Below are 27,909 nucleotides of genomic sequence, written 5' to 3'. Positions count from 1 at the left end.
TTTACTGGCGAGTCTTACGTTTACAGTTTATTAGCTAATCAACATCAACATGCAAAAATAAGCGCTGAATACAAACCTCTACCATACGGTTTTGTGTAAACTACAACAGTTCGTTTGATTTGAAAAGTCATTGGTGGTTACTTCAACTGAACTACTGGCTTCTGTAATGAATAGTGTTTAGAGCTAGAGTCACTGAGACGTCGGCAAGGCATCTGCAGACACCGGTCCAGTGGGTTTCCACGAGATACATTCTCAGGCAGGAGATGAGGCGGCAGTCCTGGAGGCCAGCCCCACCTGCAGCCGTGGTGCTGGCGTTTTGGCAGCAGCTCTACAGAGAAGTGACAGGGTCCCTCGTGGCACCGAGTCACCAAAGGTCGGTCTGGCGTGGCCACCACTGCTTCCGGGCCATGGCCGAGGACCAGTCCATCCCGGGGGTTCCTTGTTAGCAGAAGGGAAGGAACTGTGAGAACACGGGGAAGGAATCAGTTCCGGTGGTGAAAGGTTCCAGCCTCCCTCCGCGTGGTCAGTCTGTTAAGAAGTTTCTCTGACAGGTGAAAGCACTTCAGAAGCATAAACAGCTGACATGTCTCCAAACCAAGTGCACGCGTGTTGAGTCTTTCCTCCTCAGCTCCCAGGAGTGTCGTCGTTGCTCACCGATCTTTGGTCACAGAAACAGAAAGGCAGGTAGGCAGGGGCCCCAGGCCGCCCGGCGTGGCGACCGCCTACATGATGTACACTTTCTCGGCCTGGGAGAAGTGGAAGACCTCTTTGGTTCTCGGGCAGACAACCTTATCATCCTGCCGGATAGAGAGCAGGGACTGAAAAGAAAGACCGAGCGCATTAAGAAGGGCCAATCTGGTTTACATCGACGTTTCTTATGAGAAACCCACAGAACTCTCTGGAAACAAATCGCCTCATTTCACGAAAGTCACTTCCTGCAGGGATCCCTGCCAAGAAGTCCTGAGCTTTCTCCACTGTCCCCCAACTCCCCTTGCAAAGGACAGCTCAGGAGCTCTGCCACCAGGGCGCTCTGCCCTGGCCCCGCCCCACATGGGACCCCGCCCCTCCGCACAGGCCCCGCCCCCAGCCCTCACGTTGTAGCCGTAGACATAGCCGTTGGGCAGCATCATGGGCGGGTTGTTCTCGTTCATGACATCTCCCGAGATCTTGCAGACGAGGCGCGAGTTGGCACAGTGAGCCATGGGTAGGGGCTGCGCCAGCTTGTTCAGCGAGCGGCTGCACACCGGGCAGTCGGGGCTCCGCGAGCTGCCGTCCTCCTTGTAGCACTGCCTGCGCGCGGGTTAAGGAGAGCGGGCCGGCCGAGGTTCCAGAGTCCCCAAGCACCTATTGAGCGTTATGGTCCCTGTCTGGGCATGAGAGCCCTCCCGGCACTGTCTCAGCACTGGAGCTGCAACGCAATTAAGGCACGGTCTGGACTGGGGAGCCGGGGGGGCACTGCAGAAGCTGTTTCAAGGACAGGGACTAAGCTGGTAAGGAGTGGGGTCTGGACACCAGACCCGCACTAGGAAGGGGGCACATGGGGAGCACTCCCGGCACGAAGGATACGGTGTCTTTATGGCCGAGAGGCCGGCCTGCAGCGTGAGGGTGAACACGGAGTTGTTCCCCAGCTGGTGCAGCCGGTAGTTGTCATACCGGAACTGCTGGATCAGCATCCGCCACCGCGCCGGGTCCAGCAGGTCCTGGAAGAAGCGGGGCAGAGTCGTGACAACAGCAAACAAGCTCGAAGTCTCTTCCCTGCAGACGGAAGACGAGGGCCACCCCGCTCAGCCACGCGCCTGCGCCTGGGAGGCAGCCTCGACTTCCGCCCGCAGCCAGGCCACCGCTGACGCCCCTTCTGGGACACCGACTCGTTCTGAGCCCATGCTGATGCTCTGGAGCGCGTGTCCTGTGTCCCCAAGACAAGGACTCAGGGCTGGAAGGAAAGCCACTCACGGAGCGAGCTCCAGAGCCTCTTGCTAAGAGCATTAAGGTTTGCAAGGAGAAGCCTTATTCCAGGGAACAGCTTATTCGAACAGAAGGTTACATCTGGCTCATGTTGGTCCCTAAAACCACCCAGGTTTAGACTCAGAAAGGCGCGGGGAGGAGGGAGGGAGGGGGAAGCAGCCAAGCTAGAGCGCGGCCCGAGGTTCTGTGCGCCCTTCAGAGCCCTGGCACAGGGCACACATCACACTCCCAACGTTTAAAAAATGATTTTTAACATTTATCGACCAGTCCACAGTGAAGGAGGCCCACAGTTAGGGGCTGCCGTGCCCAGTGCCGGCTATGAGCCCTGCCGCCTCTGCTACAGCCCCTCTCAAAACCAAGTACTTTGTCCATCCCCACTGTGACCTGTCTGGACATGTCTACGACCTCTCGCCACGAGGGATGAGAGCATCGCCCCCTTACTGAGGCTGCTCCAGCACAGGTCAGGAGTGTCTGGTCCCCTGCTCCTGCTTCCAGGACACCGTCCCAACTGTTTCTGAGCTTCCTGCACCTGAGACCCCCGCTTGCTCGGAGTCACAGCTCTCCTGTCATCCAGGTCTCCTCTTTCGTGCTGCTTAACCTGCCAGACCAGCTTTCTTGGACTATAAAGAAAGTTGAGCGCCAAAGAATTGATGCCTTTGAACTGTGGTGTTGGAGAAGACTCTTGGGAGTCCCTTGGACTGCAAGGAAATCCAACCAGTCCATCCTAAAGGAAATCAGTCCTGAATATTCACTGGAAGGACTGATGTTGAAGCTGAAACTCCAATACTTTGGCTACCTGATGCGAAGAACTGGGTCATTTAAAAAGACCCTGATGCTGTGAAAGATTGAAGGTGGGAGGAGAAGGGGCAACAGAGAATGAGATGGTTGGATGGCATCACCAACTCGATGGACATGAGTTTGAGCAAGCTCCGGGAGTTGGTGATGGGCAGGGAGGCCTGGCGAGCTGCAGTCCATGGGGTCGCAAAGAGTTGGACACGACTGAACTGAACCTGCCAGACCAACCTTTGTGTCCCAGCTGGTGGAGAACTCTGCCCAGGGGACGGGACGCCCGCCCTGGGGCCTATTCTGAGGCTCGATCCCTGTGGACCCCACAGCAGTCATGACATCACTGCCTGCCTGGCTCTTTACAGCCACTGTGAGGCCTCACCAAGGAGTGAAGAGATGTGCTCCACACCCTCCTGAGCTGGGAACCTCACCCACCCCAGGGCAGGCTGGCCTTTCCTGCACTTTGAAGAGAAAACACTGTAGTTAAAATCTGAGTTTAGACCTGAAGATCTTTGTGACCTGCTGATTTATTATGTTCCCAAACACCACAGAAAGTGTGAATTCAGTTGGGCAAGAAGCTTCCAGCAGCTTTCCAAAGGACCTGCAGGCACTTTGGGCGGTGGGGGCTGGGTCTGCCCAGAGGCTCCCACAGAACACTGAGGGGCAGCGGGGCTGCAGGGAAACACTCGGCCTTGGACAGAGGCCAGCTTCACAGCCCAGAGGACAGGGTGGGTCCACCCCCCAAGGGTTTTCTTCTCTCCCCTACAAGCACACCCGCTGAAACGCTGAGGCCCAAAGCGATGGTCGGGAGAGGCCCTCTGGGAGGGAATTGAGGTCATGGGCAGGGGGCTCAGGAATGGGATTAGTGCCCTTCTAAGAAGAGCCCCCAGAGCGCTCCCGACCCTTCTGCTATGGGAGGACCCAGCAGAAGTCGTGACTCAGGCTGGCACCTGACCTTGGACTTCCAGCCTCCCAAACCCTGAACAGCCCATTCTGCTGTTCCCGAGCCCTGGTCTGTGGTGCGCGGCTGCAGCTGCCAGCAGGGACTGACACAGGCGACGGGGACCGGACGTGGACACCGTGCTAACAGCGCCTGCACGCGGGGTGGGGCTGTGCAGCATGGGGCAGCAGCTGGACGTTTGCAGACAACGGAGTGGGCCATTAACAGGGGGGTCAGGAGAGACGAGAAGGGCAGAGCGCGCCCCAGTCTCTGCAGGGAAACCTAAGAGCTGTGCGCCGTCAAGGCCACCGTGAGGAGACCTCAGACCCAATGAGGGCCACAGTCCTGGAAACTGGAGCAAAGGCTCCTCGTTACAAAGGGTGGCGAGCCTGGCAGACCTGTGCTCGTGGACGGGGGCTGTGGGTGATGAGCCTAGCATCCGGCTGAAGCCGTCTCTGGGCAGAGTGCTGAAGGTGTGGCTTGGCTTCTCTGGGATGTTTATCCTGGGGGTGCGGGGATGAGGGAAGATGAGCCCAGTGATCCTGACACAGGGAAGAGAATGCAGGGCAGGAACAAGCAAGGTCAGGAAAGACGCCAGCAGAGCCCCGCAGAGGCCAGGCCTGTCCAGCCTTGACTGGGCCTCCAGAAGAGTGAGCAGGCACTCCGAATTGCGCTTTCCAGCTGAAGTGCTTTAGGAGCCATTCTGATCAAAGACTTTGCCAGAAAAAGAGGAACGAGACAGGAAAAAAGGCCTGGGTGGTGTGTGGGCCACGCTCGTCTGTGGCAGTGACTGCAGGCCCGGCCCAACCCTAAGCCCGGGGCACGCCGTACCTTGTAGGGGGAGATGTGCGTGTCCGGCGGGAAGGCCAGCATGCCCATGACCTGGCGGACCTCGTCCAGCTGGCTCCCCTCAGCCTGGCTGAAGTGCTTCCTCGCATGTCTGGAAAGGCACAGCACAGCCTGGAGACGTCTGCACTCCCACTGCCCCCACCCAGACACAGGCTGCGCCTGCCCAAACCTAGCCCGGGAGGGACCCAGAAGCCTGCCCCTCACGTTGTGGGGGGTCCTACCTCACCGCATCCAGCCTCTTGTTCTGCCGGATGAGCTCAATGAACTCCTGGATCCTCAGGCTAAACTCCAGGCAGCTCTGAGGGTGAAGACAAGATAACAACCAGCTTAGCCAGGCTCACCTGAAGCCGTGTCCTGGCTCAAGGCTGCACGCACTGCTACAGAAGCTCGGCATCGCTGGGGAGGCAGGCTGCTGCTGAAATCCCAACTTCAACCTGCAGCCAACACTTGCTGGGTCCTGACAGGCCATGGCCTGGCGCCACCCCCCATCTCTCAGGCCAGGGAAGGCTGGGGGAACGTGGGGTGAGGAGCAGCGGGGGGTGCTCCCAAGCCGCAGCTGGCTGCACGGACGCGACAGCCTGGTCACCACAGCGCCCTTGCCACACCCTCCTACCCACAGGCCTCCCCTTTCCAACTCCGGGCCACGCCGAGGGCTCCGGGGGGACGGAGCACCGCATGAGGACCCTCACGGTGTGGGCCACAGCAACTCTGGGAACAAGCCAGCTCAGAGGCCCTGGGTGGGCGGGGCCTCAGCACGTGGCCAGGATCGGGCAAAGATGGCAGAGGTGGGCAAGCAGGTTAGGGCCGGCTCTTGGAAGAGCCCAGGATGTGCCAAGGGTGTGAGGGCCCCAGGGCTGGGGCTGCTGTGCTGGGAGGGGGCCGTGGCCCAGCTCCTTCTGGGAGGCGTCTGTCCCGAAGCTCCACAGGAGACCCCGGGGGATGCTAATACGGCCGCATCAGCAGGGTAGCTTGTAAGGAAGCCCAAGCGAACTTGGAAACCTTAGCAATATCAACCCAATTTGGGCTCAAACTCCTGCAGCTAGGGGTAGAGAGCAAGCAGGCAAAATTAACTTTTGTGATCTAAGATGAAAAACCTGGATTATTTTACAAAAAAACTAAGACTATAACATCCTCAACGTGGCTTCAGAAAACACTCAGTGTTTCCACCCAGCAACAGAGAACACGGAGCGCACAGCACCGAGGCCGACCTCAGGGCCTCCACTCGCTGTCCCGTCCGCAGCGCCCAGGCCTGAGATGGGAGAAACGCTGCCCTGTGCCTGCTGCTTCCACAAGTCTGCCAACCTCGTGCCTTCCTCCTTCCTCCCCCGCCCCCTAGCCTGGCATACACATTGTGTTCTGGGAAAGCGCCTGGGCTGGAAGGGACCCTGGGAGGACACCCTCCACAAAGACCCCAGTCTGGCCCCAGGCACGCGAAGTGGAGCGCAAGCTGACCTGACTGCAAACCGCGCTGCCCGGCACAGAACCACTCACCTGGTACCCACACGTCCACTCCACAGGTGCTCAGAAAAGGCAGTCTGTCTCCCTGCCCAAGCCCCCCCCCCCGCTCTGTGCAGGGCACTGAGCCCCGGGCAGCAGTCTGTCTTGACCCCAAATGGGTGAGGCAGGGCGAGGGTGGCACGGCAGGCACCACACAAACCAGTGAAGAAAACCTTGGCCTCTTTCAGTGGCCAGAGGAGCAGGACTGAGCCGGGATGGAGGGGAGGGGCCCTGCCTGCCCCCAGGGAACGAGGACCACTTCCATTTGGGGCTGCCGGCCGCAGAGCGTTACCAGTAAACCCTAGGTCAGCCTTACAAAACCGACACGTGGAAATGCGTCTCCTTATTTATGGTGGCTCTTTGCTCTCCAAGTTAACCCTCAGACACTCCCCTGAGAGGGAAGGACACACGCAGGTGTCCACACTGGACAAGACTGCCACCATCTGTTGACCATACCACACGCGACCTGCGAGGCTCTGCACGCTCCCGTTCATGGCCCCACTGAGGTTGCAGGCACAGCACGCACGCTGCCTCTGCCGGCCTGATGTGTCCAGAGACCCGCCTCAACTCAGGAGACTTCTGCCGGCTGTACCTACTACTTTGGAGATATTTTCAACTACGGGAAATGTGGGTCTCAAAGTTTCTTGTTTAGAGCCTCACCACTGATCGGAGGGACCCCTGGCATCTGGCATGGGTCCCCTGACCCCCCCGCCCCCAGCCCGCACGTGTGATCACGTACCGCAGCTCACGGGTGCCCACAAGGGTACAAACTGGACAGAGCCTGCCCACGCCAGCTTGTGTTCAGCCGGAACTTTGTAATGAGCACGTTCTGATGTCCTCTCACCCTCTGGATGCACTTCTGGACAACTACTTATGCTCCCTGCAGTTACGCGGTGAGACCACAGGAGTGTGCTGTGGTGGATTCGGCAGCCAGCCCACCCCCTGGCAGGGAGGTGCAAGGCTCCCCGCTGCGACCCGACCCCCCCATGGCCCGACCCCATGGCGTGCCTGGCCAAGCAGCAGTGTTCTCGGGGAGGGAGCAGGGCTTGCAGAAACTGCCTGCTGCACCGGAGGTCTGTTGTCCTGCCCTGGTTCCCGCCGAGCGCACAGCCGTGGGGGTGGAGCAGAGTGCGGGCGCGTGTTACATACCAATTCTGGCTTTCCTTTTATGGTTTCCATACCAAGATCCTCACTCTCTTTAGGGGAGCCACTGGCCACTCTACTTTTCCGTCCCGTCTTCGCGTCGTGCTCGCTTTGGCGGCCCTGAGTGGCAGAGAGTGTCACCCTTGGCTGGTGACTACGGGCACACGAGAAGCTCAGCGGGGCGGGGTTAAAGGCACTCAGTTTAGAACACAGGAAAGAGGAATACCATCAAGCGTTTCTGCAAGCCCTAAGGCGCTGACACCTTTCCGGAAACATGCTTAAGTTCTGCAATTAATGTTTAAGTGTCTATTGTTTTAAGCTACTTCTAGGTCTCAAGAAAGGCTGTATTCGAGAATATCCCAGTCTGGAACTCTGCACCCTCACAGGCGGGCACCCACTCCTCGCAGGGTGCCTTCCTGAGTCAGTGAGTGGGTGGGTTGGAGCTGGGCCCACCCGGCTCCAAACCCAGCAGCACATGCGTGGTCCACACCACGTGCCTTCAGAAGTTCACGCAACATCTGTCCAAACCGTAATGCAGAGAGTGCCCTTTTGAGGATTTCTCCCAAAACCCAACACCACCCTCTTAACAACAGGCTCGGTGCAGGTGGCGCCGCCCCTCCCGACTCTGCAAGCTCTGCCCAGGCACGCCCTGCCCCCTCCAAGAGCCCTGCCAGGTACAGCCCCGCCCCTCCGGGAGCCCCACCGGGCGCGGCCCTCGCACCTTCATCTTGCGCAGCCGGGACTTGTTGTCATGGCACCAGGCCAGGCAGGTGGCGGTCTCACGCCTCTCCAGGGACTCCTCCACCTCTTTGGCAGTCAGGAACATCTCGATATTCACTAAATCCTGCAGTGAAGGGAGCCCTGGCTCAGAGCACTGGACCCCGGACCTGCCCAAGGCTGGACGGACGCGGCGCCCGGCAGTAGGCATCCCGTGCCTCCTCTCACGTGAACACCCTCTCCTGCGCTGGGACACCCTGCCACAGGCCAGGTCTGCACAGCACGCAGGCCTGGTGACAGCCCAGGTCCTGCCAGAACCTGGGGCCCCACCAGCTCTCTCAGGGCCGACATGCAGATTCCGGTAGTCCATACGCTCCGTTTCCATGGGGTGTGCTCTGCAGATTGAGTCCTCTCTCCCACCCTGAGCAGCGCAATCTGGGCGGGCAGGCCCAGTGCCGCTGAGCGGGAGGAGCCCAGCAGAGCCAGGGACCCACAGGGGCGAACCCACCCACTCCAGTGCACAGCTGCCCTAGTCGAGGGGGCGCTGTGGTGCCAGGAAGTGCGGGGGCGGGGGGGGCAGGAAGCGTGGGGCCCAAGCAAGAGGTTGGAGTAGCCAGCGAGAAGGACCTCCCTGGCCACACTGGGCAGGTGATGGACGTTCCGACATGACAAATGAGGGGTCGCTGGAAGAAAATTTCAGAAAGTGAATTTCTCTTCCCTCAGGCACAGAGTGAGCAGGTCATTTTCTGTTAGCGGGTGGGGGAACACCCAGCACACAACAGCCCTGGAACTCGCGTGTCTCCAGAGCGTCCACTTAGGCCTCACGGGCCACTCAGGCCGCGGAGCACAGGACAGGACACCTCCTCGCCCACGTCCTCTTGGCCAAGGCATGCCACGCAGAGCAGCTCGGAGCTCGCCACGGAAGTTCCGTGTGCAGGCAGCACAGCCACGTCAAGCTCCATGCGGAAGCTGTGCTGCAGGACACAGAGCCCTACTGGTGGGCACAGCACGAGGAAGGGACGCCTGCTCTACTTCAAGAGAAAGTCAGTGGAGGCGTACGGCCAGTGACGTCCCCGTGAAACTAGGCACTTACAGCAAAACTAACAAGAAAAATCATCAAGTACTGTCACTAGGCAGTGAGATGGTGCCCGTGGACCAGCTCCTGGGGCATCCTCTGTGGACCCAAAAGGGCGCTGCTCACAGGCACAAGAGCAACTGATCAGAGGGCCCGGGGTGTGCTGTTGTTGGGGCCACTCTGGCCAGCGTGAGCGCAGGGCGGCCACAAAAGGGAGGCTCCACCCGCATCCTCACGAGGGACAGTGGCAGACGGTGGCTAGGGCCTGCAGGACGCACCCCCAACCACCCCAGCCTGATCCCTCCTCAGCTCCACGTCCTGACTGCCAGACAGAGCAGGACACGGTCAGAGAGGGCTGGAGCGTGGCCGGGTTCAGGTGAGGCAGTGCCCTGTGGCTGTGCAGCCAGGACTCGCTAATCCAGCCCTCGGCTCGCTGCCCTCTCTGCAGAGGGAGCCCGTGCGGGCGCTGCTGCCTTGGCCGCCTCGCCACAGTCTTCTTTTTCCAGCACGTCCCCCGCCAGGCCAAGGCCGGCCCCCAGGTGGCGCTGTCCCCTCTCCTGCCCCAGCCTTTCAGCCCTCCTCTAACTTGAAGAGGGGGCCTCTTCCACCCACACCCCTGGAGTCTGGTCCTTCCAAGGAGTCTGGTCCTTCCAAGGAGTCTGGTCCTTCCAAGTCTCTCCCTTTCCTGTGGACAGTCCCCTGATGACCATGGACCCTGGGTTGTGGGAGCCCCAGTAAAGATGTTAAACCAGCCGGCCGGAGGTGAGCCCCAGCGAGCGAGCACCACCCACGGCCCCCTCCCAGGAGGCGCCACCATGGAGGCGGCTAACGTGGGGCCACGGCTGACTCCACCAGGCCTTCTGCCCGCCACGGCCGCCGGCATGGCACACACCCCCCTCCGTCTTCACGGTGTCTTTGGCTGAGAAGGAGCCGCCCCAGCGCTACAGCTTCTTCCTGGGAGGCCTCGCCTGCCCCAAGGCCAGGAGGACACTGTCCTGTGTCTGCTCCAGGAGCAGAGCTGTGTTTCTGTGCTCAGTGTGAGGCTGGGGCTCCATGGGGAAACCCCTTCTGGGACTGGCTCCTAGACGAGGTTCATGCCAACTGACCTTCTTCTGAGGGCCACCGGCCCCCGCCCGCCCCCCGCTGCCCCTCTCTGCACCTCTGCAGACAGCTCACCGTCAGCACATCTGGTCTAGCTTCACACCTCTCCCCCCACGGGGCACACCTGGGGGCCAGGAGGCACAGGGAGCTTGGGCCTCACCAGCCAGTGTGGGCGGGGGAGCCTGGCCACGCCCTCACAGGTGCAGGGGAGGGTGAGGAGTGAAGCCCGACAGACGGACAGGCCATGCCAGGTGAGGCAGGGAGAGCCTGGGGTGAGGTGGAAGCCGGGGTGCTGGGCGGGGGAACGGGTGCCGGGGACCGCTGGGCACCAAGCTGAGACTGGCAGCCCCATCATCCACAGCAGGAGCCTGGGCCTGGGCACACCCAACTCGAGTAGCTGCCCGGGGCTAGGCTGCAAGCGGGAGGACGCCCACCCCCGACTCCCCGCCGCCACCGAGTGTATCAGCCACGTCGGAGGAAAGGCCTGGAGCTCAATTAGGCGAGGACACGGAGCCCGTGGGAAGCAGCTGGGCCGGGCACGCTGCCAGGAGACCCTGCAGAGGCGTGGCTGCACGATGCTGCTGGGGACCCCAGGCACCTCCTGGGGTGGGAGCAGGGTCACACACAGGTTCAGAGCCACCAGGGCTGAGCCCCGTCGGCCCAGGCGGGAGCCATGCACACTGGCTGGGGATGGGATTGTGGTGGGGGCTGGGGGGGCTGAGGACACAAGGGTGAGGAGGCTCAGACCCGGGGGTCCCAAGCACACGGAAGAGGAGCGGGCTGGGGCAGGAGCCGGGATGTGGAGACAAGGACACTGCCCTCGGCAGAGGTCCTCCCGCCAGAAGCTCTGGTCATGGGAAGTGGGCACGCGGGGAGGCCACGCACTCCCGCTGGGCATCCCTGACTGCTGTGCCCGCCGCAGTGAAGGCCACCCTCGGGACATCGGCACTGCCGCCCCCAGCCGGAGGCCTGAAGGCCGGAACATGGTGCAGGCGGACCCGCAGAGGCCAGCGGAGGGCACGGACACCCCGATCACCACTGCCTACAGCCCGGGGCATCGAGCGCCTCCATGCCCGCACCCCGGCCCCCCACAAAGGGACTGATGGAAAACGCCCAGGCTCAGAGAAAAGCTCATGCGCCAGGAGAGGGCACAGGAGGCCTCTGGGGCAGGGGGGGCGGGGGCATCCCCGTCCACACCCCCGCTCCTCCGAGTCATCCCGTGAGGGAGGCCCCGTCCCGTGCCCACCTCGATGCCGCTCTGGCGCGCCAGCTTCACGGCCGTGTTGTAGTAGCCGCAGCGCAGCAGGTGCTCCACCATCATGCGGTCCATGCGCTTCCTCTTCCACACGCTGGCCGCCGCCGGCTGGTCGCTGCTGTGCTCCTTGAGGTGCTCGATCCGGCGCTTGCACAGCTTGGCGCTCTCATCCTCCGCCTGGATGGACTCCACCGCCTGCGCCAGACACAGGCGCTCAGGACCCGCATCCACCAGACTCCCAGCTGGACCGCCCACCCAGGGCACAGACGACTGGGCGGCAGGGAGGCCGGAGGGGGAGCAGGCCCCTGGGCCGCACACAAGGGGAGGGGAGGGGAGGAGCTACCGTTTCCAAGGTGGAGGCGGGTCCTGTCCTTCCCCACAGGGGCGTTACTGTCTGTCTTACATACTCAAGCTGCACTGCCCAAGGCAAAGAACTTTACATTTGTCCAGCTTCCCGGTTCATGAATCCACTTGTCAATATAACCTGACTTTTATCTTTTATGATACTTTCTCTAAAGGCTATTTAGTTTGGAATTAAGATGGCCAAGTGGCAGTGTTCTGTGCCTCCTTATCACACAGCAGCCACTGGTGACCACCTGAAGTTGGCTTGTGCGACCCTGGCCCTGCGTCGGTGACTTTTTCCATGGGAACATTAGTGGCACAGGTGGCTGGTGGCTACGTGCTGGACGCCAGGTCCGGAGTCCTGGTCAGCCCTTGTCTGCTTCCAGCACATTCCACCGTCAAGAAATCGGCTGCTCCTTAACAAGTGGACTCGCCTCTACCTGCTTTTTTAAGTTCTTCAGTCTCACTGAGTGAAAATCCCACGTAGGCTTGTTTCTGTTTATCGTGTTGAGGTCTCTGAGCTGCAGACCCGTCAGTGAAAACCTCCCGGTCACTCTCCCTGCAGTCGGGGCTCCCGCCCGCCTCTCCTGAGGTCTGGCCCATGGCAGGCTCTGCCCCACTTGCCAGTCTCTCGCCCTCTTTTCCTCTCTGTGCTGTATTCCAGGTAATTTCCTCAGATCCACCTTCCAGCTCTTTAACTCTCTTTTTAGCTGGATCTGATTGTTAAATGTTAAAATATTTGTTGTAAGTAACATTTGAGTTTTTCATTTGTTATCTTTCTTTTCTTGAATTTTTACTTGGTTCTTTTTAACTTCAAGTCACTTACACTTTCTACTCCCTGCAGATATCTCCCAGCTGTTTTTTCATCCTTTAAACACAGTGAGGTGCGGTCTCTGCTAGTCTCTACCTCTGGAGTCTGTGCAGATCGTCCTGTGTCCTGTGTGCCTGTCATCTCCTGCTGGGCTCAGGCGGAAGGCAGCCTCCACCTGGGAGAACCACATTCACGCCACAGGAGCCTGGAGGCAGCAACTGCTGGGACCCTGCCTACCAGCCCAAGGCTGGGAGTGGGGTCATGGCACATGGTTCCTAGGGCTGTGAAGCAGGCGGCAACACCTGCTGAGCAAGCCTGCTTCTGGGCTCCCTCACCTGAGCTGCAGTGCTCCTGCCATCAGACCCCCGCTCTTAACAGCCTGAGGCCCTTGGAGGAGGGCTCTCCCGAGGCAGCAGGGGTCCCTTGCCCTCTGCCCTACCCCACCCCGGACCTCGTGCTCTCCCCACCTGATGATTCCTGTCTGTCTCATGGGCTCTCGATAAAATGTTTTCAAATATCCTATCTCACTTTGGGGGTATATCTACCATCCTCAGAAACCAGAAAGCCAATGTGCTGTTTTGAGGTGAAACGGTGGAAATAATAAACCTGCTCCCATCCTGGGCCCAGGACACACGGAGACAGAAGAGCCGGCCCGGCAGGGACTAGAAGGTGGGTCGGCAACCCAGCGTCGCGGTGGCAGAGGTCAGAGCAGGACGGGGGGTGGGGGCGCCCTCCACCACGGCTCCCCACCGAGGGCAGGCGGGGGAAGAGCACTGACCTTCCTCTTGAGGACGCTGAGCTTCTCCACCACACCGTCCAGGAGGCTGACCACGGAGTCCACGGCCGGACAGCCGCTCAGCGTCTTCTCCAGCTCGGCCACCACCATGGTGACGTGGCTCGTCTCGCGGTCAATGTTCTTCTGCGCGGCGCGGAAGCGCTTGTTCAGCGTCTCGTAGGGCACCTGCGGGAGACAGAAGGCCGCTGTGCCCGCGCTCTTGGTGGGTGGGGCCGCGTGTCCTCCCCGCGAGCTGTGGCCTCCTTTGTGGCACTTTGGGAAGCAAGAGGTGTCGGCTTCTCATTTGCTAAAAAATGTGTCTCCTCTAAAACCTGCCTGAGTTCCATAAATGGCTCATGTGAGCGAGGGTCACCCGTGTTCCCAGACAAGGACACAAAGGCTGAGCTGCACGTGGCCCGTGTGAGACGCAGGGCAGCCTACGGCCTCCCCAGAAACCTCCATGAATCGGCGAACAGAAGCGCCCCTGAGCTCATCGAGAACAACATCCAGTTGAGGAAAAGCCCGAAACGGAGAGCCGCGCCGGGGGCAGGAAGGCCCACCATGACCCCGTGACGGCCCCGGTGGGAGCGGCCGAGCTGCTGATGAGGCCAGGAGGACAGACAGGAAGCCGCTCGCTGGACGCGTTGGTTAGGGAAGTGGAGGCGGGGGCACTCACAAGAGGACGGGCACAGGAACGCTCGTCAGAGGACGCCCGTTCCCCAGGGCACCGCATGGCAGACAGGCCACGAAGCCTCATGGAAGTCAGGAACCCTCTTTCCTGCGCCCCAGGGTCACCGCAGCACCCTGAGGACTCCAGAGTGACTCCCCACCATGAGGGGGGCTCCCCACCAGTACACAGTGCTCACAGGGCCCAGGGGGAAGGACCGCTCGCGGGGGGGAACCAACCCTGTGCCAGGTGCTGTGCTGGGCAGGGAGGAGATGGGGCCTGACCCAGAGCCTGGGCTTCCCAGGAGCAGAGGCCCCGGGGTGATGGCGGCACCTGGCCAGGAGCCCGGGAGACCCGGCAAGGCCACCACCCGCCTGCCCCGGCTGCCACTCCCACTCAGCGTGGAAACACTCCTGCCTGCACCTCGGCTCTCAGCAGCGGGAGGCTGAGCCAACCCGCCAGGCCTCGGGCTCCCTGGTGACCCGTGGGCAGGGGTGTGGCGGCTCTCAAAACACAACTGAGCTACGAGAGCGGGCCCAGCAGACACGGGCGACGGCCTGACAGGGCGTCCAGGCCCCTGCTAGCAGTGGACAGCACGGGCTCCCTGCACAGACCACCGACTGGTCCCCTGGTCCACCCCACACTGCCGCCTCCTCTGGACTCAGCACTTCTGTGAGAAAAGTGGAGGCTCCTGAGGGGTCCACTGGTCAGGAAGTGACCACTCAGGCAGCACTCCTGCGACAGCACCCAGCACAGACCCGGGCTTGAGGCAGACGACCGACCAGCGACTCACAGACAGTCCCTCGGTGGAGGGTGTGCCCCGCCTCCAGATAGGCACACCGGGCCTCCAACCACTGGCAGCAGGGGTGGGGGAGCAGCAGGCAGGGCCCCCCAAGGCCACAGCACGCCCACACCGGGGAAGATGCCTCAGGGCGCTGAGCGGCCTGGGATCTGCAACCCGGCCGCCACGCTGACTGGCAGGCCGCTAAGAGACGCCATGGGGGTGGACAGCAGGGGCGGTGGGGAAACCCTGAGGACAGCAAACCCCTTCGAGAACCCAGACGCCTGTCAAACCCCAGGGGCAGTGCTGGTTCCACTGCTTCATGGAGCGAGCGCCTGGCTGCAGGGCGCACGCCGCAGGGGAGTTCCAGAGTGAGGTCACTGGCTGTGCCCCGGGGACCCCCACCCGCGCCCAGCCGGCTGTCTCTGTGGACACACTGTGTATTTCCAACCTGAGCTGGACAGACTCGCTCATCAAACAGGTGGAATTAGGAGGAAACAAACTGGACAAATCGCACACTGCGCTCCAGACCCCATGACACGGAGGAGTCACTCGTCCGCACAGGCAGGCGCGCGGTCGTGGGCCTGGACACCCGCACGGTCACCCCAGGCTGGGGACCTGACTTCTCATTTTTATCCAAAAGGACGCCTGTGATGGCCTCACGTTCCTAAGTCACACCGTGAGGTAACGAGCCTGACTGCTTCCCTTCAGGGGAAAGATGCGGCAGAGCCCCGCCCCACTCGGCCCACACCCTCGCTCAGACGGCTCCAGGCTCTCCCGTCCCCCCGAGTGCGCCCCGGCCCACCGTCCGTCCCACCGCAGACCCCCGCCTGCACTCAGGGCCCACGCACGCAGGGCCGAGCGAGCCGGTCCCCCTTCTGCCGCCCAGGCCCCCCGCGGACACGGCCTCCCTCCCCGCCTCCCCTTCACGAGCTCCTGAACCCATGTCCTTCCCGGGACCCCAGGCCACCCAGGCCTTGCCTCTGCCGCTGTCCCCAACTGTCATCAACAGCTCCACAGATGCCTTCCTGAAGGGCTTTTGCCAAAAGAAGGGATGGAATTTCAGAAATGCTGCAGACTAAACCACTCTAAAGTATCACTGAGAACAAGGCAAAACTGACATGCTTTCAGATCAGCGAGGCTCCAGGCTTAGCTGCCAAATCCTCTGGAAGGAGAATTACTCAGAGACAGTCCTGGTGCAGATGAGAAAACAATCACGGAGACAGAAGACAGGGTACTGAGGGTGGATGCCAGGGAAGAGGCAGACCCCCAGAGAAAGCGTCACTCAACACACCCCTAACAGGACAGGCGGCAGAGACGGGGCGTGGGCACCACTCACCCTGAGAACTTCCATGCAACCAAAGAAACAAGCGTCAGAGGGAAAAGGCAGCCCAGCAACAGGAGGAGATGTGCGCGAAACACACGACCAGGACAGGGTGACCATCCAGGCTGCGTGAGAAGCCTGACAGCCCCCACGACAGACAGACATGAACGGCTGAAAAACAGGCAAAGAACCAGAACTGACACTTCTCTGAAGCAGACAGGCACCGCCCCGACACGTGAGAGCGGGCGCTCAACCCCACCGACGCTCGAAGCTCGGGGGAGAGCCCCCACGGCCTCCCAGAGTGCCGCGCACCTGGGACACGTGGGTCACCCCTGCCCTGGGACCCTCTGACCCTCCTCCAGGACCGCGAGGAACACGCGTGCTGTGGCATGCCATCAGATCATCGGAAGCTGACCGAGAGAGGCACGGAGCTCCGCGCACGACACAGCCCTTCTGGATGCTCAGGAACAATGAAGATGCTCAACTGGTTTTTACCACAATAAAAAAAGATTCTGAATGATTTTGTTAACATACAGACATGGTGCCTGATTCAAAGCACTGGTCCAGGGAGGCTCGGAGACCAATGAGGGCGGCGGAGCTGGTGGGGACCCACATGCACAGTCTGTGTGGCCAACCAAGGAGCTAGGGCGATTCAGGGCAGAGGACCAACCATGTCCACAGCAGAGGTGCCGGGATGGACCCCCACGTGGGCAGAGGGCCAACCTGCGCCTCATACAATCTGCACAGATTCCTTCGAAATGGACCACAGACCTAAATGCAGAAGCTAAAACTGTAAAACTTCCAGCTGGAAAACACAGAGGGAAACCTTCCTGGCCCTCAGAGAAAGGTCTCCCGCGGGGACACAGGAAGCACCACCTGTAAAAGAGAAATCAATTAGTCTTTATCCAAACTAGAATTTCTGCCTTTTGAAAGACAATTTAAGAATAAAGACAATTTACAGTAAGCCGCATCACTTTCTATTTCACAAATTTCTGACATATAATTCAGATACCATAAAATTTACCCTTTTAACTCAAGTATATAATCCACTAGTGTTTAGTATGATCACAAGGTCGTGCAACCATCAACACCATCTACTTTGAGAACATTCTCATCACCCCAAAATAGAAACTCCTGCCTACAGAATTCTTGCCCCCAGTCAAGGCACCGGCCAGGGATCTCCCGTCTACCTGAACGGACCTGCCTGTGCTGGACACTTCGTATCAATGTGACCCATAATACACTCTGTGGCCCTTCACGTCTGGCCTTTTAACTGAGCGACATGTTTCTACGGTTCAGTCTATGACGCAGCATGCGCTTCGCTCCTTTTCATGGCTGAACAGCATCCCCTTACGGGACCCGCATCTGTCTCTCTACTGGTAGAGAGACAGACACTGAGGCTGCTTCCACTTTTAGAGAGACTCCTGCACAGGTTTCCCCTGGGCATGTTCACATTTCTCTCAGAGGGGACCTGCTGGGTCGTATGGGAACTGTTTAACCGCTTTTCTCAGCGGCCGCACCCTTTTACACCCCTTAGCAAGGACCAGGATTTTGGTTTCTCCACATCCTCATCCAGCACGCCTACTGTCCATCTTTCTGATCGGTCATTCCTGTGGGTGTAAAGTGGAGCCTCCCTGTGGTCTCGCTGTCTCACTGACAATGAATGATGTCCTGCGTCTCCTGTCTGTTAGCCATTTGCATCTCTCTTCAGAAGAGTCTCCTTATAACCATTTGCTCGTTTTTATGGCTTATTTGTTTTTACATTATTGAACTGTAAGAGTTATTTATATATTCTGGATACTAGATCCTTGGAAATTACCTGCAAATATTTTCCTTCTGTGAGTAGTCTTTTTACTTCTTTAAACGGCATCCTTTGCCATTCAGTGTTCCTAGTCGGTTCAGTTTTTATCATTAAAGGGTGATGAGTTTGTTAAGTGCTTTCATCTGTGTCTGTTGAGATGATCAGGTGCTTTTTGTGCTTTATACTATTAGGATGACAATACCCTGGCTTTCACATGTTGAACCAACCTTGCATTCCTGGGGTAAACCCCATTTAGCTACGTACATAATCCTTTTCATTCGCTGTCAGATCCAGTCTGCAGGCTCACTATTGAGGGTTTCAGCACCTATATTCATTCACAAGACTGGCACAGTTTTCTTGTGTCTGTCTGGTCTTGGTATCAGGAGTACAAGCTTTTTCAGTTTAATGAAATTCAATTTATCACCATTTAACTGTACACAGAATTGTTTTCTCCATTTCCCTTTTCACTGTTCATTTCCAGGGTGGAGAAACGAACGTTGTTTTGTTTACCGATCTTGTACCCTGACGCCGTCCTGAGCCAGAGCGTCGGCTCTCATTTCCAGGGTGGAGAAACAACATCATTTTATTTATTGGTCTTGTACCCTGACGCTGTCCTGAGCCAGAGTGTTGGCTCCGGTGGATCTGTACACGCTTGCACACGTGCATTCCTCAGCGTTTCCCACACACACGGTTATTCCATCTGCAAACCGTCACCGCTTCCTTTCCAATCTGCCTGCCTGCTGTTTATTCTTCTTGCCTAAGCCCCAGTGAGAATCTCCAGGCAACACTGAATGGAAATGCTGAGTGGACAGCCTTGTCTGTTTGCTGACCTCTCCGTGTCTCACCGCCGAGCACGAGGACGGTGGTGCTTTTCTCAGAGACGCTCTTTATCAGGTTGAGGGCGCTCTCCTCTATTCCTAGTCCGTTCAGTTTTTATCATTAAAGGGTGATGATTTTGTTAAGTGCTTTCATCTGTGTCTGTTGAGATGATCAGGTGCTTTTTGTGCTTTATACTATTAGGATGACAATACCCTGGCTTTCACATGTTGAACCAACCTTGCATTCCTGGGGTAAACCCCATTTAGCTACGTACATAATCCTTTTCATACGCTGTCAGATCCAGTCTGCAGGCTCACTATTGAGGGTTTCAGCACCTATATTCATTCACAAGACTGGCACAGTTTTCTTGTGTCTGTCTGGTCTTGGTATCAGGATAAAACTGACCTTATGAACATCAGCTGAACACTGTTCTTCCTCTCCCGTATTTTGCTTCTCTGTGAGGGAGCAATGTTACCTCTTCTTTAAGCATTTAATAGAATTCACCAGAGAAGCCATCAGATCCTGAGTTTTTCTTTATGGGATTTTTTTTTTTTAATCTCTTTACTTGTTACAGACTATTCAGTCATCATTTTTACAAAAGAGCAATTTTATGATTCAACTCAACGCATTTTCCCTTCTATATTTTTGTAGTCCTCCTACACGTATTCTCCGTTTGTACCCTAGACCAGCACCAAATAAGGAGGGGTGTCTTGGAGCTTTCTCACCAACTGGAACCAGCTCTTAATGGTTCACATGTGGTGGATTTTTTTAAGGTTGGTCATTTGCTTTTGAATTCTGGTTTTGGGACTTCCTGGTGGTCTAGTGGCTAAGACTCTGCGCTCCCAATGCAGGGGGCTCAGGTTCGCCCCCTGGTCAGGGAACGAGATCCCACACGCCTCAACCGAAGCTCCCCTGTGCCAAAACTGGGATGCAGCGCACCCAAAACAAATAAAAACAAATAGTAATAAAAAATAATAATTCTGGTTTTATCTTCTCTAGTTATAGCAAAGATTTAAACCTGTATTAATCAAATCTACTTAATGTTTCCTTGCTAATGTGCTGCAATACAGCTTTTAAGATTATAGGATTTCTCCACTCAATTAGCTGACGTTAAACTATTTCGTCCAGTCCCTCCTTCCCCTCCAGTGGCTCACAGAAAGTAACTCTGCCTGTTTTCCTAACTGAAACAGATCCTGGCAAACACCCTCAGCTGAGACCTGGAAAAGCCTGTGTAACTCCCGCCAGCTCTGCAGCCACCCTCCCACACGCTGTCATTTGCTTCAGGATGTGTTGCTTCGAACCTTCTCCAGTGTTTGCTGTGGGTTTCCTCACAGTATTTGCTGACAAAGAAGTGCCTTTTCGTCTGTCATCATGTTTTCAGCCACTTTCACAAACACAGGAAGGAAGCATTTTGCCAATGGCACAAGGCCTTTTATCTTTCACAAGAACCTCAGAAGAGGTTTCTACATATTTATCACAAAGCTAAGAGTCCTCGGAAATTCTGGGCTGCGCCCTGAACACAGCAGACGCCCCTCCCTGTCCTGGGCTGACCGCCGCCCCCCCCCCCCAGCACAGCACACCCCTGCAGAGGCTCATGAAGGACAGAAGGGCTGCAAATCCCTATTTCTAAACAGGCTTCTTAAGAAAATGACGTTTCTGGTCCACGCCTGTGGGCATGGGATGAGATGGACAAAGCTGGAGGAGGGAAGGGCATTGCTGGCACCTCTGTGCTCCCTCTCTGGGGGGGCAAGGCCCTCTCACCCCGATAGCTAGTTCCTTACGGGAGTCTTTCCATGCCACTGGTTCATCTTAGCAAGGACAACAAGCCACAGGGACGTAGGGGAAAGGACTTTGCACAAAGCAAACAAGAGCGAAGGCTCTGAGGCCCCTACTACTGGCACGTCCTATAGCAGCAGGGCAGCCACTGGGGCTCAGTGTCCAAAGGGGTCGGGGAGCAGGGGCAGGTCGGGAGGAGAGATGGGGAAGAGGAGGGGGGAGGAAGTGGGGGAGGGGAGTGGGGGGAGATGGGGGGATGGAGCAGTCAAGGAGGTGGGGCAGGGGAAAGCTAGGAGGAGGGGAGAGGGGCCAGGTCACCACTGGTCTGGGGCCTCCAACAGCCCTGGGAAGTGCAAGCGCTAGTTGCTCGGTCGCGTCTGACTCTTGGAGACCCCATGGGCTGTAACCCCCCAGGCTCCTCCGTCCCTGGGATTCTCCAGGCGAGAATACTGGAGTGGGCTGCCATGCCCTTCTCCAAGGGATCTTCCCTGGGTCTCCAGTACTGCAGGCCGATTCTTCACCGTCCGAGCCACACTGGACTTCAGCCCAAGTGAGACGAGAGCTGCCAGGTCAGAAGGACGGTGCCACTGCGGCTGTGCTGGGCACGGAGGAGCTGGGACAGTGAGGGGCTGCTCCACACTCCAGGGAGCCTGGGCAAGGCCACAGCGGCCGTGGGAGCGAAGGCAAGAGGCTGTCAGACTGCGAGTCTGTCCTGCAGGCAGAGTGAGGAGGCGTGAGCGGGAGAATGGGGCTCAAGGAGCGCTCCATGGTCCAGCCCCTGGGCTGACTCAGCCAAGTCTCCCCACCGGGACTAGGACGATGTGGAGTGGGTTTGGGGACGGTGACAAGCTCAGACCCCCAGCTGCTAAGAAGCTGGGCAGACCAAGACGGGACATCTGACAGGCTCCCGGCCACCAATCTGGGGCTGGAAGGGGTCCCGCTGGGAGTCAGGGGACGCACAGGGGTGCTCAGACAGGGTCACCAGGACCACGAGCGGCCCCGACGGGGAGATGAGGAGCTGCCCGGAGCCCGGGAGGACCAGGTGCGGGCGGCACTGTGGGAGCCAGACGGGGCAGGATTAGGAGGAGGTGCCCGGGCCAAGAGGCGAGGTGAGCACCAGACACCGTCAAGGGCTCACCTGAAGACCCTGGTCAGAGCCCTGCTGGGCATCAACAGGGAAGAGCCAGCCTGGAAGCCAGCGGCACACAAGGCCGGGCAGTGGCCATCTCAGAGGGGGCCCGAGATGCTGCCCCCTTGTCCCCTGGAAGGTCACGGTGCACACACCTCAGCGCCAGGGCAGGGGCTGTGAGCAGACACGCCTCCCTGTCGGCTGACCTTCATGAGGAGAGAGGGGTGCAGGCTGGGAGGGCTAGAAAGGACCCCCGAGGCCTGCACACCCAGCCTGCTGCTCTCAACAGCAAGCTGACGCCAGTGCCTGAGGGGCCCCTCGGATGGCGGGCCTGGCGCCTCCCTCCCTCGGGCCAGGCGCCCTTCCAGTGCTGGGAGGTCCCTCCAAGAGGACCAGGGTCCCAAGAAGAGTCTGACAGAAAAAGCACCAGACGCTGAGTGAAGACAGAAAGAAGATACCAGGGCGAGGCCAGGGCACGGAGCCGCCACCCCGAGCCAGCTGGGGGCAGTGGCCAGGGCCACGGGGGCCACGTCCTGGTGGCAGTGCACCGGCCCAGCCGCTGCTGGGGTGTCCGGACACCGGCTCTGATGGGCAGGGACCAGGGTGGGCCACAGGGCGAGGTGTGGAGGGGGCCGGGCCCGGAAGAAGTTTGCTGGAATGGGGCCGGTGACCCGCTGAGAAGGGGCAGCTCGCCCACAAGGGCAGGGCCGCGGTCGTGACAGGAAATGAGGGAGTAAAGGCTGGGTCTCTGGTCCATGAGGCCAGTGGCCCAGCCAGGGTATCTCCACTCAGCTATACTTCAGAGGCTCTGACACACCCCAGCTCAGAGTGAGAGACAGTTACTAAAGGATCTCTTTAACTAAACAGACAGTAACTAAGGTGTCTCTTTAGAAACTGAGTAGTTACTACTCAGCAACATTTAGTTGTTAAGTAACAGCCAGCAGTGATGGAGACAGTGAATAGTTCTTCTTTTCAAAAGATTCTAAATAAGGCACACCTGAAACTAACTAACTGTTGGGGGAGGGGAGAGACCTGCTCAGGCAAGTTCAGGTCAGCGTTCTCTCCCAGCCTAGGCCTTTCCTTTCCGTCTCTCCCCTGCCCCCAGGAACACAGTGGCCCGTGCCCTCTGCAGGGCTTTGGGGACGCCTGGAGCCGCCTCGCTCCAGCTCGACCGCAAGCCTTCAGTGTCAGGGCTGCCAAGATTTCAACTCAGCCCACACGGCTCCTCCCCAAACCCACCTCCCCAGCCGCCCCTAAACCGCTAGCCCGCCCTGAGGGCCCATCTCCTCGCAGGGCCTCCCTGAACCCCAGGTCCACCCAGCGTGCGACGGGGACGACCAGGACGGGCCTCACCCGGTCCTCCACACGGCCGCCCAAACAGCACACACCGAGAGGAAGGACCTACCGGGATTCGCCTCCCAGGTGCGTCCCTGAGTGCGCCCCAGGGGTGTTCTGAGCCTCACTAGAGCACAGAAGGGACGAGCATGGTCAGGAAAGACCAGCCCGAAGCCTGGGGCCTGAGGCGCAGGGTGGCGGCAGGGCCCTCCGCCAGCACTGCCTGGGGCTGGGGTCGCGCCGGCTCCAACAGCCACACAGCGGACTGGAGACCAGAAAGCTCTCTTTCCCAGACTTGAATCTGTTTAAAATGCAGCAGTACGTAAAGCATAGCCAGCCTGCTGAGCATGTGACGCACCCTCCCATCAGGCTGCATCGCTGCGGGAGGGCCCGGGGCAGAGGGGTCTCCTCCGTGTAGTCCCACATCCCCGCATCAGTGAGAGACACCGGAGTGTCAGGCCGGGGGAGCGCGCAGGGTGGGCACGGGGCTTCAGAGAGGGCCTTCCGGCCAAGCACCAGGTCTGCGGGCTCTGGGAGGCCAAGGCCGGGCCAGGGGCGCTCTCACGTGAGGGCAGACAGCGCTCTGCAGGTGTGATGAGGCTGGACCTGAGAACAGGAAGGCAACCGTGCTACAAGTGTCTGCGGGGGAGACGGGGTCACTCTGTGATCACAGAATCTAAAGTAAAAAGCTCCCCAGGTGGCCCTAGTGGTAAAGAACCCACCTGCCAATGCCGGAGATGTGAGAGACGCGTGTTCGATCCCTGGGTCAGGAAGATCTCCTGGAGGAGGGCATGGCAACCCACTCCAGTATTCTTGCCTAGAGAACCCCACGGACAGAGGAGCCTGGAGGGCTACAGTCCATAGGATCGCACAGAGTCTGACCTGACTGAAGCGACTTAGCACGCACACAAAGCAAAAGGAGGTGAGGACCCAGCCCACGGCCACCACGCACTTGTCTCAAACGTCCACGTGCTTCGTGCTACTGGCGCCTCTCAGACCTGAGACCGTGCAGACCCCCCAAGTCCAGCTGAGACCAACTCTGGAAAACGGAACTGCAAGGTGTAACTTTAGGCATATACTTGGCATGCAAACTACAAAGCCAGGATTTGAAATTGCAGATAAGTCCTTGGTCAACAAAACTGCCACCATGCTCGAAGTAGAAGCTGTAAACACTTCTCTGGGGAATTAAAAGATGCAGGCGGACCCGCCCCCAGATACAGTTAGGGGCAACGCGCGGAGCGGGGGTGCTGACGCGGGGGACCCCCCGGCTGAGGTGCCCAGACGAGGCTCCAGGTGAGCCGGGGTGGGCAGGGAGACCCACGGGGAGAAGTGAGAGGCAGGGCCGGGCTCCCACCACCAACGCCAAGTCCCCAGTCCTGGCAGAGCAGACCCACTGATCCGTGGGGTGACAAACAGGCCTCTATAAAATGATTCTCCTTCAGCTATCTGACAGTGAAAAAACAGAAGTAAAAACCCCAAAACCAAACGGGACGGTCAGCAAAATAACTTGGAAGATAAACACAAATTGCTTTCATAATCAGAAAACACTTCTGAAGACAAATTAAAACAGGGTTTCCAGTTCACAGGTTTCCACTTCTTCCCTGAGGCCTGGGGGGGCAAGACCCACAACCCGACACCAGGGAAATTCGCCAGCCAGGGCACAGGCACGTCCCCGGCGCCCACTGCGGGAAGAATGCCTTCCCCACACTGAGGGCGGCTCTCACCCGGCAGGGCAGAGGCCAGCGCTGCTGCCGGGCCTCCTACAGCCCCCACTGCAAAGACGTGGCCCAATGTCCCAAGGCCTGGGCCTGGGGCTTGGGGAGGAGGGCAGGTCAGAGGGTGCCAGCAGCCTCAACCCAGGCCGCAGCCGGCCCGCGCCCCCCACCTCCACCCGCCCTCCTGTCTGAAGGAGGCTTGCCTGAGGCATGCTCCTCCCTACTGCCTGCGGGAGGCCCCGCCTTCGTGCTGGCAGCACTGCCTTCCAGAACCAGCCTCAGCCCCCACCTCCTGGCCCCTACCCTGCCCCCAACCCACCCCCACGCACCCACTCAAGACGAGACTAGCAGAACTCCCGAGCCAACAGCTTTCCTGTGCTCTGTTTAACTCTGCTTCCCAACTGAGCAGCCCTCGAACCAGTGACACTTCCTCGTCAGCCACCGGGAACTAGTCCTGAGAAAGGCTTCCCGGCAGTGACACGCGTGTCACGGGGAGAGGGATTATTCTGCGGGATCTAAACAATCTGTAAGGGAAAATGGAGAGAGTACCTTGTGAAAATTCTACTTTCCAAAATCATTCCAATAAAGAAGTGAAACATTTGTATCTGGCAAGCTCACCTGAAAGCACACTAGAATATTTCTGTGCCTCTAAGAATGTCTGCGTGCCTCCTGTGTGCCTGCATGCTCAGTCATGTCCGACTCTGCGACCCCACAGAATGCAGCACACCAGGCTCCTCTGTCCATGGAATTTTCCAGGCAAAAATACTTGAGTGGGTTACCATTTCCTCCTCCAGGGGATCCTCCTGACCCAGGGATCGAACCCACGTCTCCTGTGTTGCCTTGCACTGGTAGGTGAATTCTTTACTACTGAGCCACCTGGGAAGCTGGCATGACTACTTTAATCAAAGTCTATGTAATAACTCTGGGACTCAAACTGCATTCATGGTTATGACACGAGGCAGGACTTGGGAGGAGACAGTCTTCCTGTCGGGTGCTTCCATGCTCTCCTCTCTCAGCTTCCTGTCTGTCAGTCTAACGGCAGGCCTGATGGGGTCTAAGCGAAACAAGGGGTCAGCAGTTCGCGGTCCCCCACTCATACTTTTTGGTGGGGGGGACACTTAGTTGGGTGCCTGGGCCAGCAGAGAACCCTGGCCTCTGAGTTGTAGGGTCTTGCCCGAGTTGCGTATAAAAACACCAACCCCTACAAGCGGGGTCCAGCAAACAGGTGTCTGGTTCACGAGCAGTGCAGTGCTTCCGTCCCTCCCTTCCCACCAGGGCTCCAGGAGGAAGGGCTGTGGCAGCTACCTCCCACAGCCAGAGCCCGCACTTCACCCTGAGCAGAGTAAACAATCTCGGAGGGGTGGAGGACCCTCCCGAGGTCTCCCGGGGAAGTGAACAGAACTCAAGGAGATCTTGCCACATCGCGCCCACCACCTGTCACCATTTTGGTGGACGGGGAAGCTGGGCCCTCCGGGAGCAGAGACTCTACCTGGCCCCCAGGGAAAGGAACTCAGACTCACAGAGGCTCAGCTGCAGCTCTCCTGGGAATGTTATAACCTTGATCGTTGAAGCAATTTACTCCCAGGTGTTTCATTGTAGCCAATCGCCGCTGAATCCTCTACTAACTAGGTAAGAACTAGTAGGGGTCCCTCTCCCAGGAACAGCGATTCCACTGCAGTGTAAGTCGACTTGCCTAAGTGACCATCCAAGGTCACGCAGCTGGCGACCAAGCGGTAAGGGCTGTATTTCAGGTTTGGTGACGCCCCGCAAATGGGCTCCCATTGGGTCGTGAGGCCTCTCCTCACAGGTCCCTAATGAGAGGCTGGAAGCCATCCGTCAACACCGTCTGACAGAAGCTTCCGGGACGAAAGCTGGACACAACCGCCGGTTATGGTCTCTCTCTAGCTGGGTGCCCCCGACCCCACACCCCTGAGACCCCCGCCTCCAAAGCAACCAGCCTGCCCACGGCCAGAACGGTCCCTGATGTGGTTCACGTTCTTTTTAGGAGGAAGGGGCCACCATCGGGCTCCAGAGGGCGAAGTGGGGCGCCAGGGAGACGCGCTCCCTGCTCTGTCACGGGGGCAGGCGGGGGCATGGACGGCTACACGCCGCACCCGCCCGGTCAGCAAGTCCCCGGCCCCCGGAGGGCACGGCCTCCAGCCCCAGGCCCCGGGGAGCCCGGCCCCAGCTCCCCGGCCCCGGGGAAGCCCGGCCCCAGCTCCCCGGCCCCGGGGAAGCCCGGCCCCAGCTTCCCGGCTCCGGGGAAGCCCGGCCCCCAAGCCCTCGGCCCCCGCCCGGCGCCCCAGGCCGCACCCCGGCCTCGGCCCCGCCCCTCCCCCCCAACCGCGCCCGGCCGCCGCCCAGCCCGTGGCCCCTGACAGGCGCGGGCACACCGCGGCCGCAGACCCCACCTTGAGGGTCGGGTACTCCTGCACCTTCAGGGTCATGGAGAGCTGAGCAGCGGACTCCTGCACCGCCATCTTGGATCGGCCAAAACATTAGCGGGCGGAGGGGAAGTGCGGCGCGCGGCACGCCGGGTAGTGACGTCGAGGGGCGGGGCGGGCCGGCGTCCGCACCAATCGCCTCCGCTCCCCGTTCTGCGGCTGAGGAAGAAGGCGCGGCTACCGGGCGCGCTGCGAGAGGCGTCCGGCCCACCCAATCACCGCCCGCCTTTCTCCAGTTCAGCCAATCAACGGGAAGCCCGGCTGGGCGGGGTCCCTCCTTGAACCTGAGGCGGGGTGGGCCGGCTGATCAGTGCGGGAAGCTCCCGGGTCCCTGCGGCCTTGGTCCCGGCGCTGGCGGTCCGGGGCGCCCGTGGGATGGGGGCCGGGCTCCCGCGAGCAGCGCGGCCGTGGCAGTCACTGGGTTCTCGCGGGCCGGCCTCCAGCTAGTGAGCCCGCTGTGCCAGGACGTCTGCAGGCCACGAGCGCCTGTCCGTGGGCTGCTCTCCGCAGACGGACGCGGCTGCAGGCCGAAGCGGGGCCCAGGCCCCGCGCTGGAGAGGGGAGCTGGGGGTTCTGAACTCAGTAAGGAAAGAGGCCGCCACAGTGTACAAAGGCCCGGCGCGGGCAGAGCCTCCGGCGTCCCTGGCTTCCACATCGACTCGAGTTTCCTTTCACCCACTCCATATACTTATCCCCGTTTAGTCCTTTCAAAAATAGAAATTAAATTAGGTTTCACTAGTTACAAGACTTTAAAGTTAAGCCAAATTTCACACTCATTTCTGAAATGATTTTTTAAAAGAAACATTAGCGTTAAAAACACATACACAGCTGAGGCGACACAGGAAATCCACTCTTGCAGGGG

At 59.3% G+C, this 27,909-nt stretch overlaps 1 protein-coding gene across 26 annotated transcripts; it reads right to left on the bottom strand.

Annotated features, from left to right (window-relative positions):
- MAEA (macrophage erythroblast attacher, E3 ubiquitin ligase) lies at positions 1 to 27,091 on the bottom strand. Of its 26 annotated transcripts, none has more exons than XM_081578359.1 (13): positions 27,015 to 27,091; positions 25,222 to 25,657; positions 24,933 to 25,127; positions 16,800 to 16,904; positions 13,260 to 13,442; positions 11,320 to 11,523; positions 7,902 to 8,024; positions 7,187 to 7,300; positions 4,762 to 4,838; positions 4,523 to 4,631; positions 1,567 to 1,700; positions 1,095 to 1,290; positions 1 to 818 (listed from the first exon to the last, which is right to left on the bottom strand). In XM_081578359.1, the coding sequence occupies exons 5-13, from the start codon at positions 13,365 to 13,367 to the stop codon at positions 723 to 725; spliced, it is 1,161 nt and encodes a 386-aa protein (XP_081434485.1). In that variant the 5' UTR covers positions 13,368 to 13,442; positions 16,800 to 16,904; positions 24,933 to 25,127; positions 25,222 to 25,657; positions 27,015 to 27,091; the 3' UTR covers positions 1 to 722. The 26 variants fall into 26 exon arrangements, 22 of the variants coding, with proteins under 22 accessions (XP_081434485.1, XP_081434509.1, XP_081434585.1 ...); XM_081578383.1 differs by having other exon boundaries at positions 1 to 797; XM_081578459.1 differs by lacking the exon at positions 7,187 to 7,300.
- Positions 27,092 to 27,909: the final 818 nt, after the last annotated feature.

Source organism: Giraffa tippelskirchi, chromosome 1, assembly GCF_054371585.1.
Source record: "Giraffa tippelskirchi isolate mGirTip1 chromosome 1, T2T-mGirTip1v1.2.pri, whole genome shotgun sequence".
In the NCBI taxonomy this organism is placed as follows: domain Eukaryota; kingdom Metazoa; phylum Chordata; class Mammalia; order Artiodactyla; family Giraffidae; genus Giraffa; species Giraffa tippelskirchi.
The sequence above is the reverse complement of the archived record's forward strand: the minus strand, read 5'-3'. Positions and strand labels throughout refer to the sequence as shown.

Bases quoted from the DNA above. Each gene is read 5' to 3' on its own strand.
- MAEA (XM_081578300.1), bottom strand. From the start codon at position 27,083: ATGGCGGTGCAGGAGTCCGCTGCTCAGCTCTCCATGACCCTGAAGGTG. The intron at 7,301-7,901 runs GTGCGAGGGCCG...TCTGCCACTCAG, and splicing joins CCCGGCTGCGCAAGATGAAG to GGCCGCCAAAGCGAGCACGA. The intron at 1,701-4,522 runs GTACGGCGTGCC...CGCTTCTTCCAG, and splicing joins CGCACATCTCCCCCTACAAG to GACCTGCTGGACCCGGCGCG.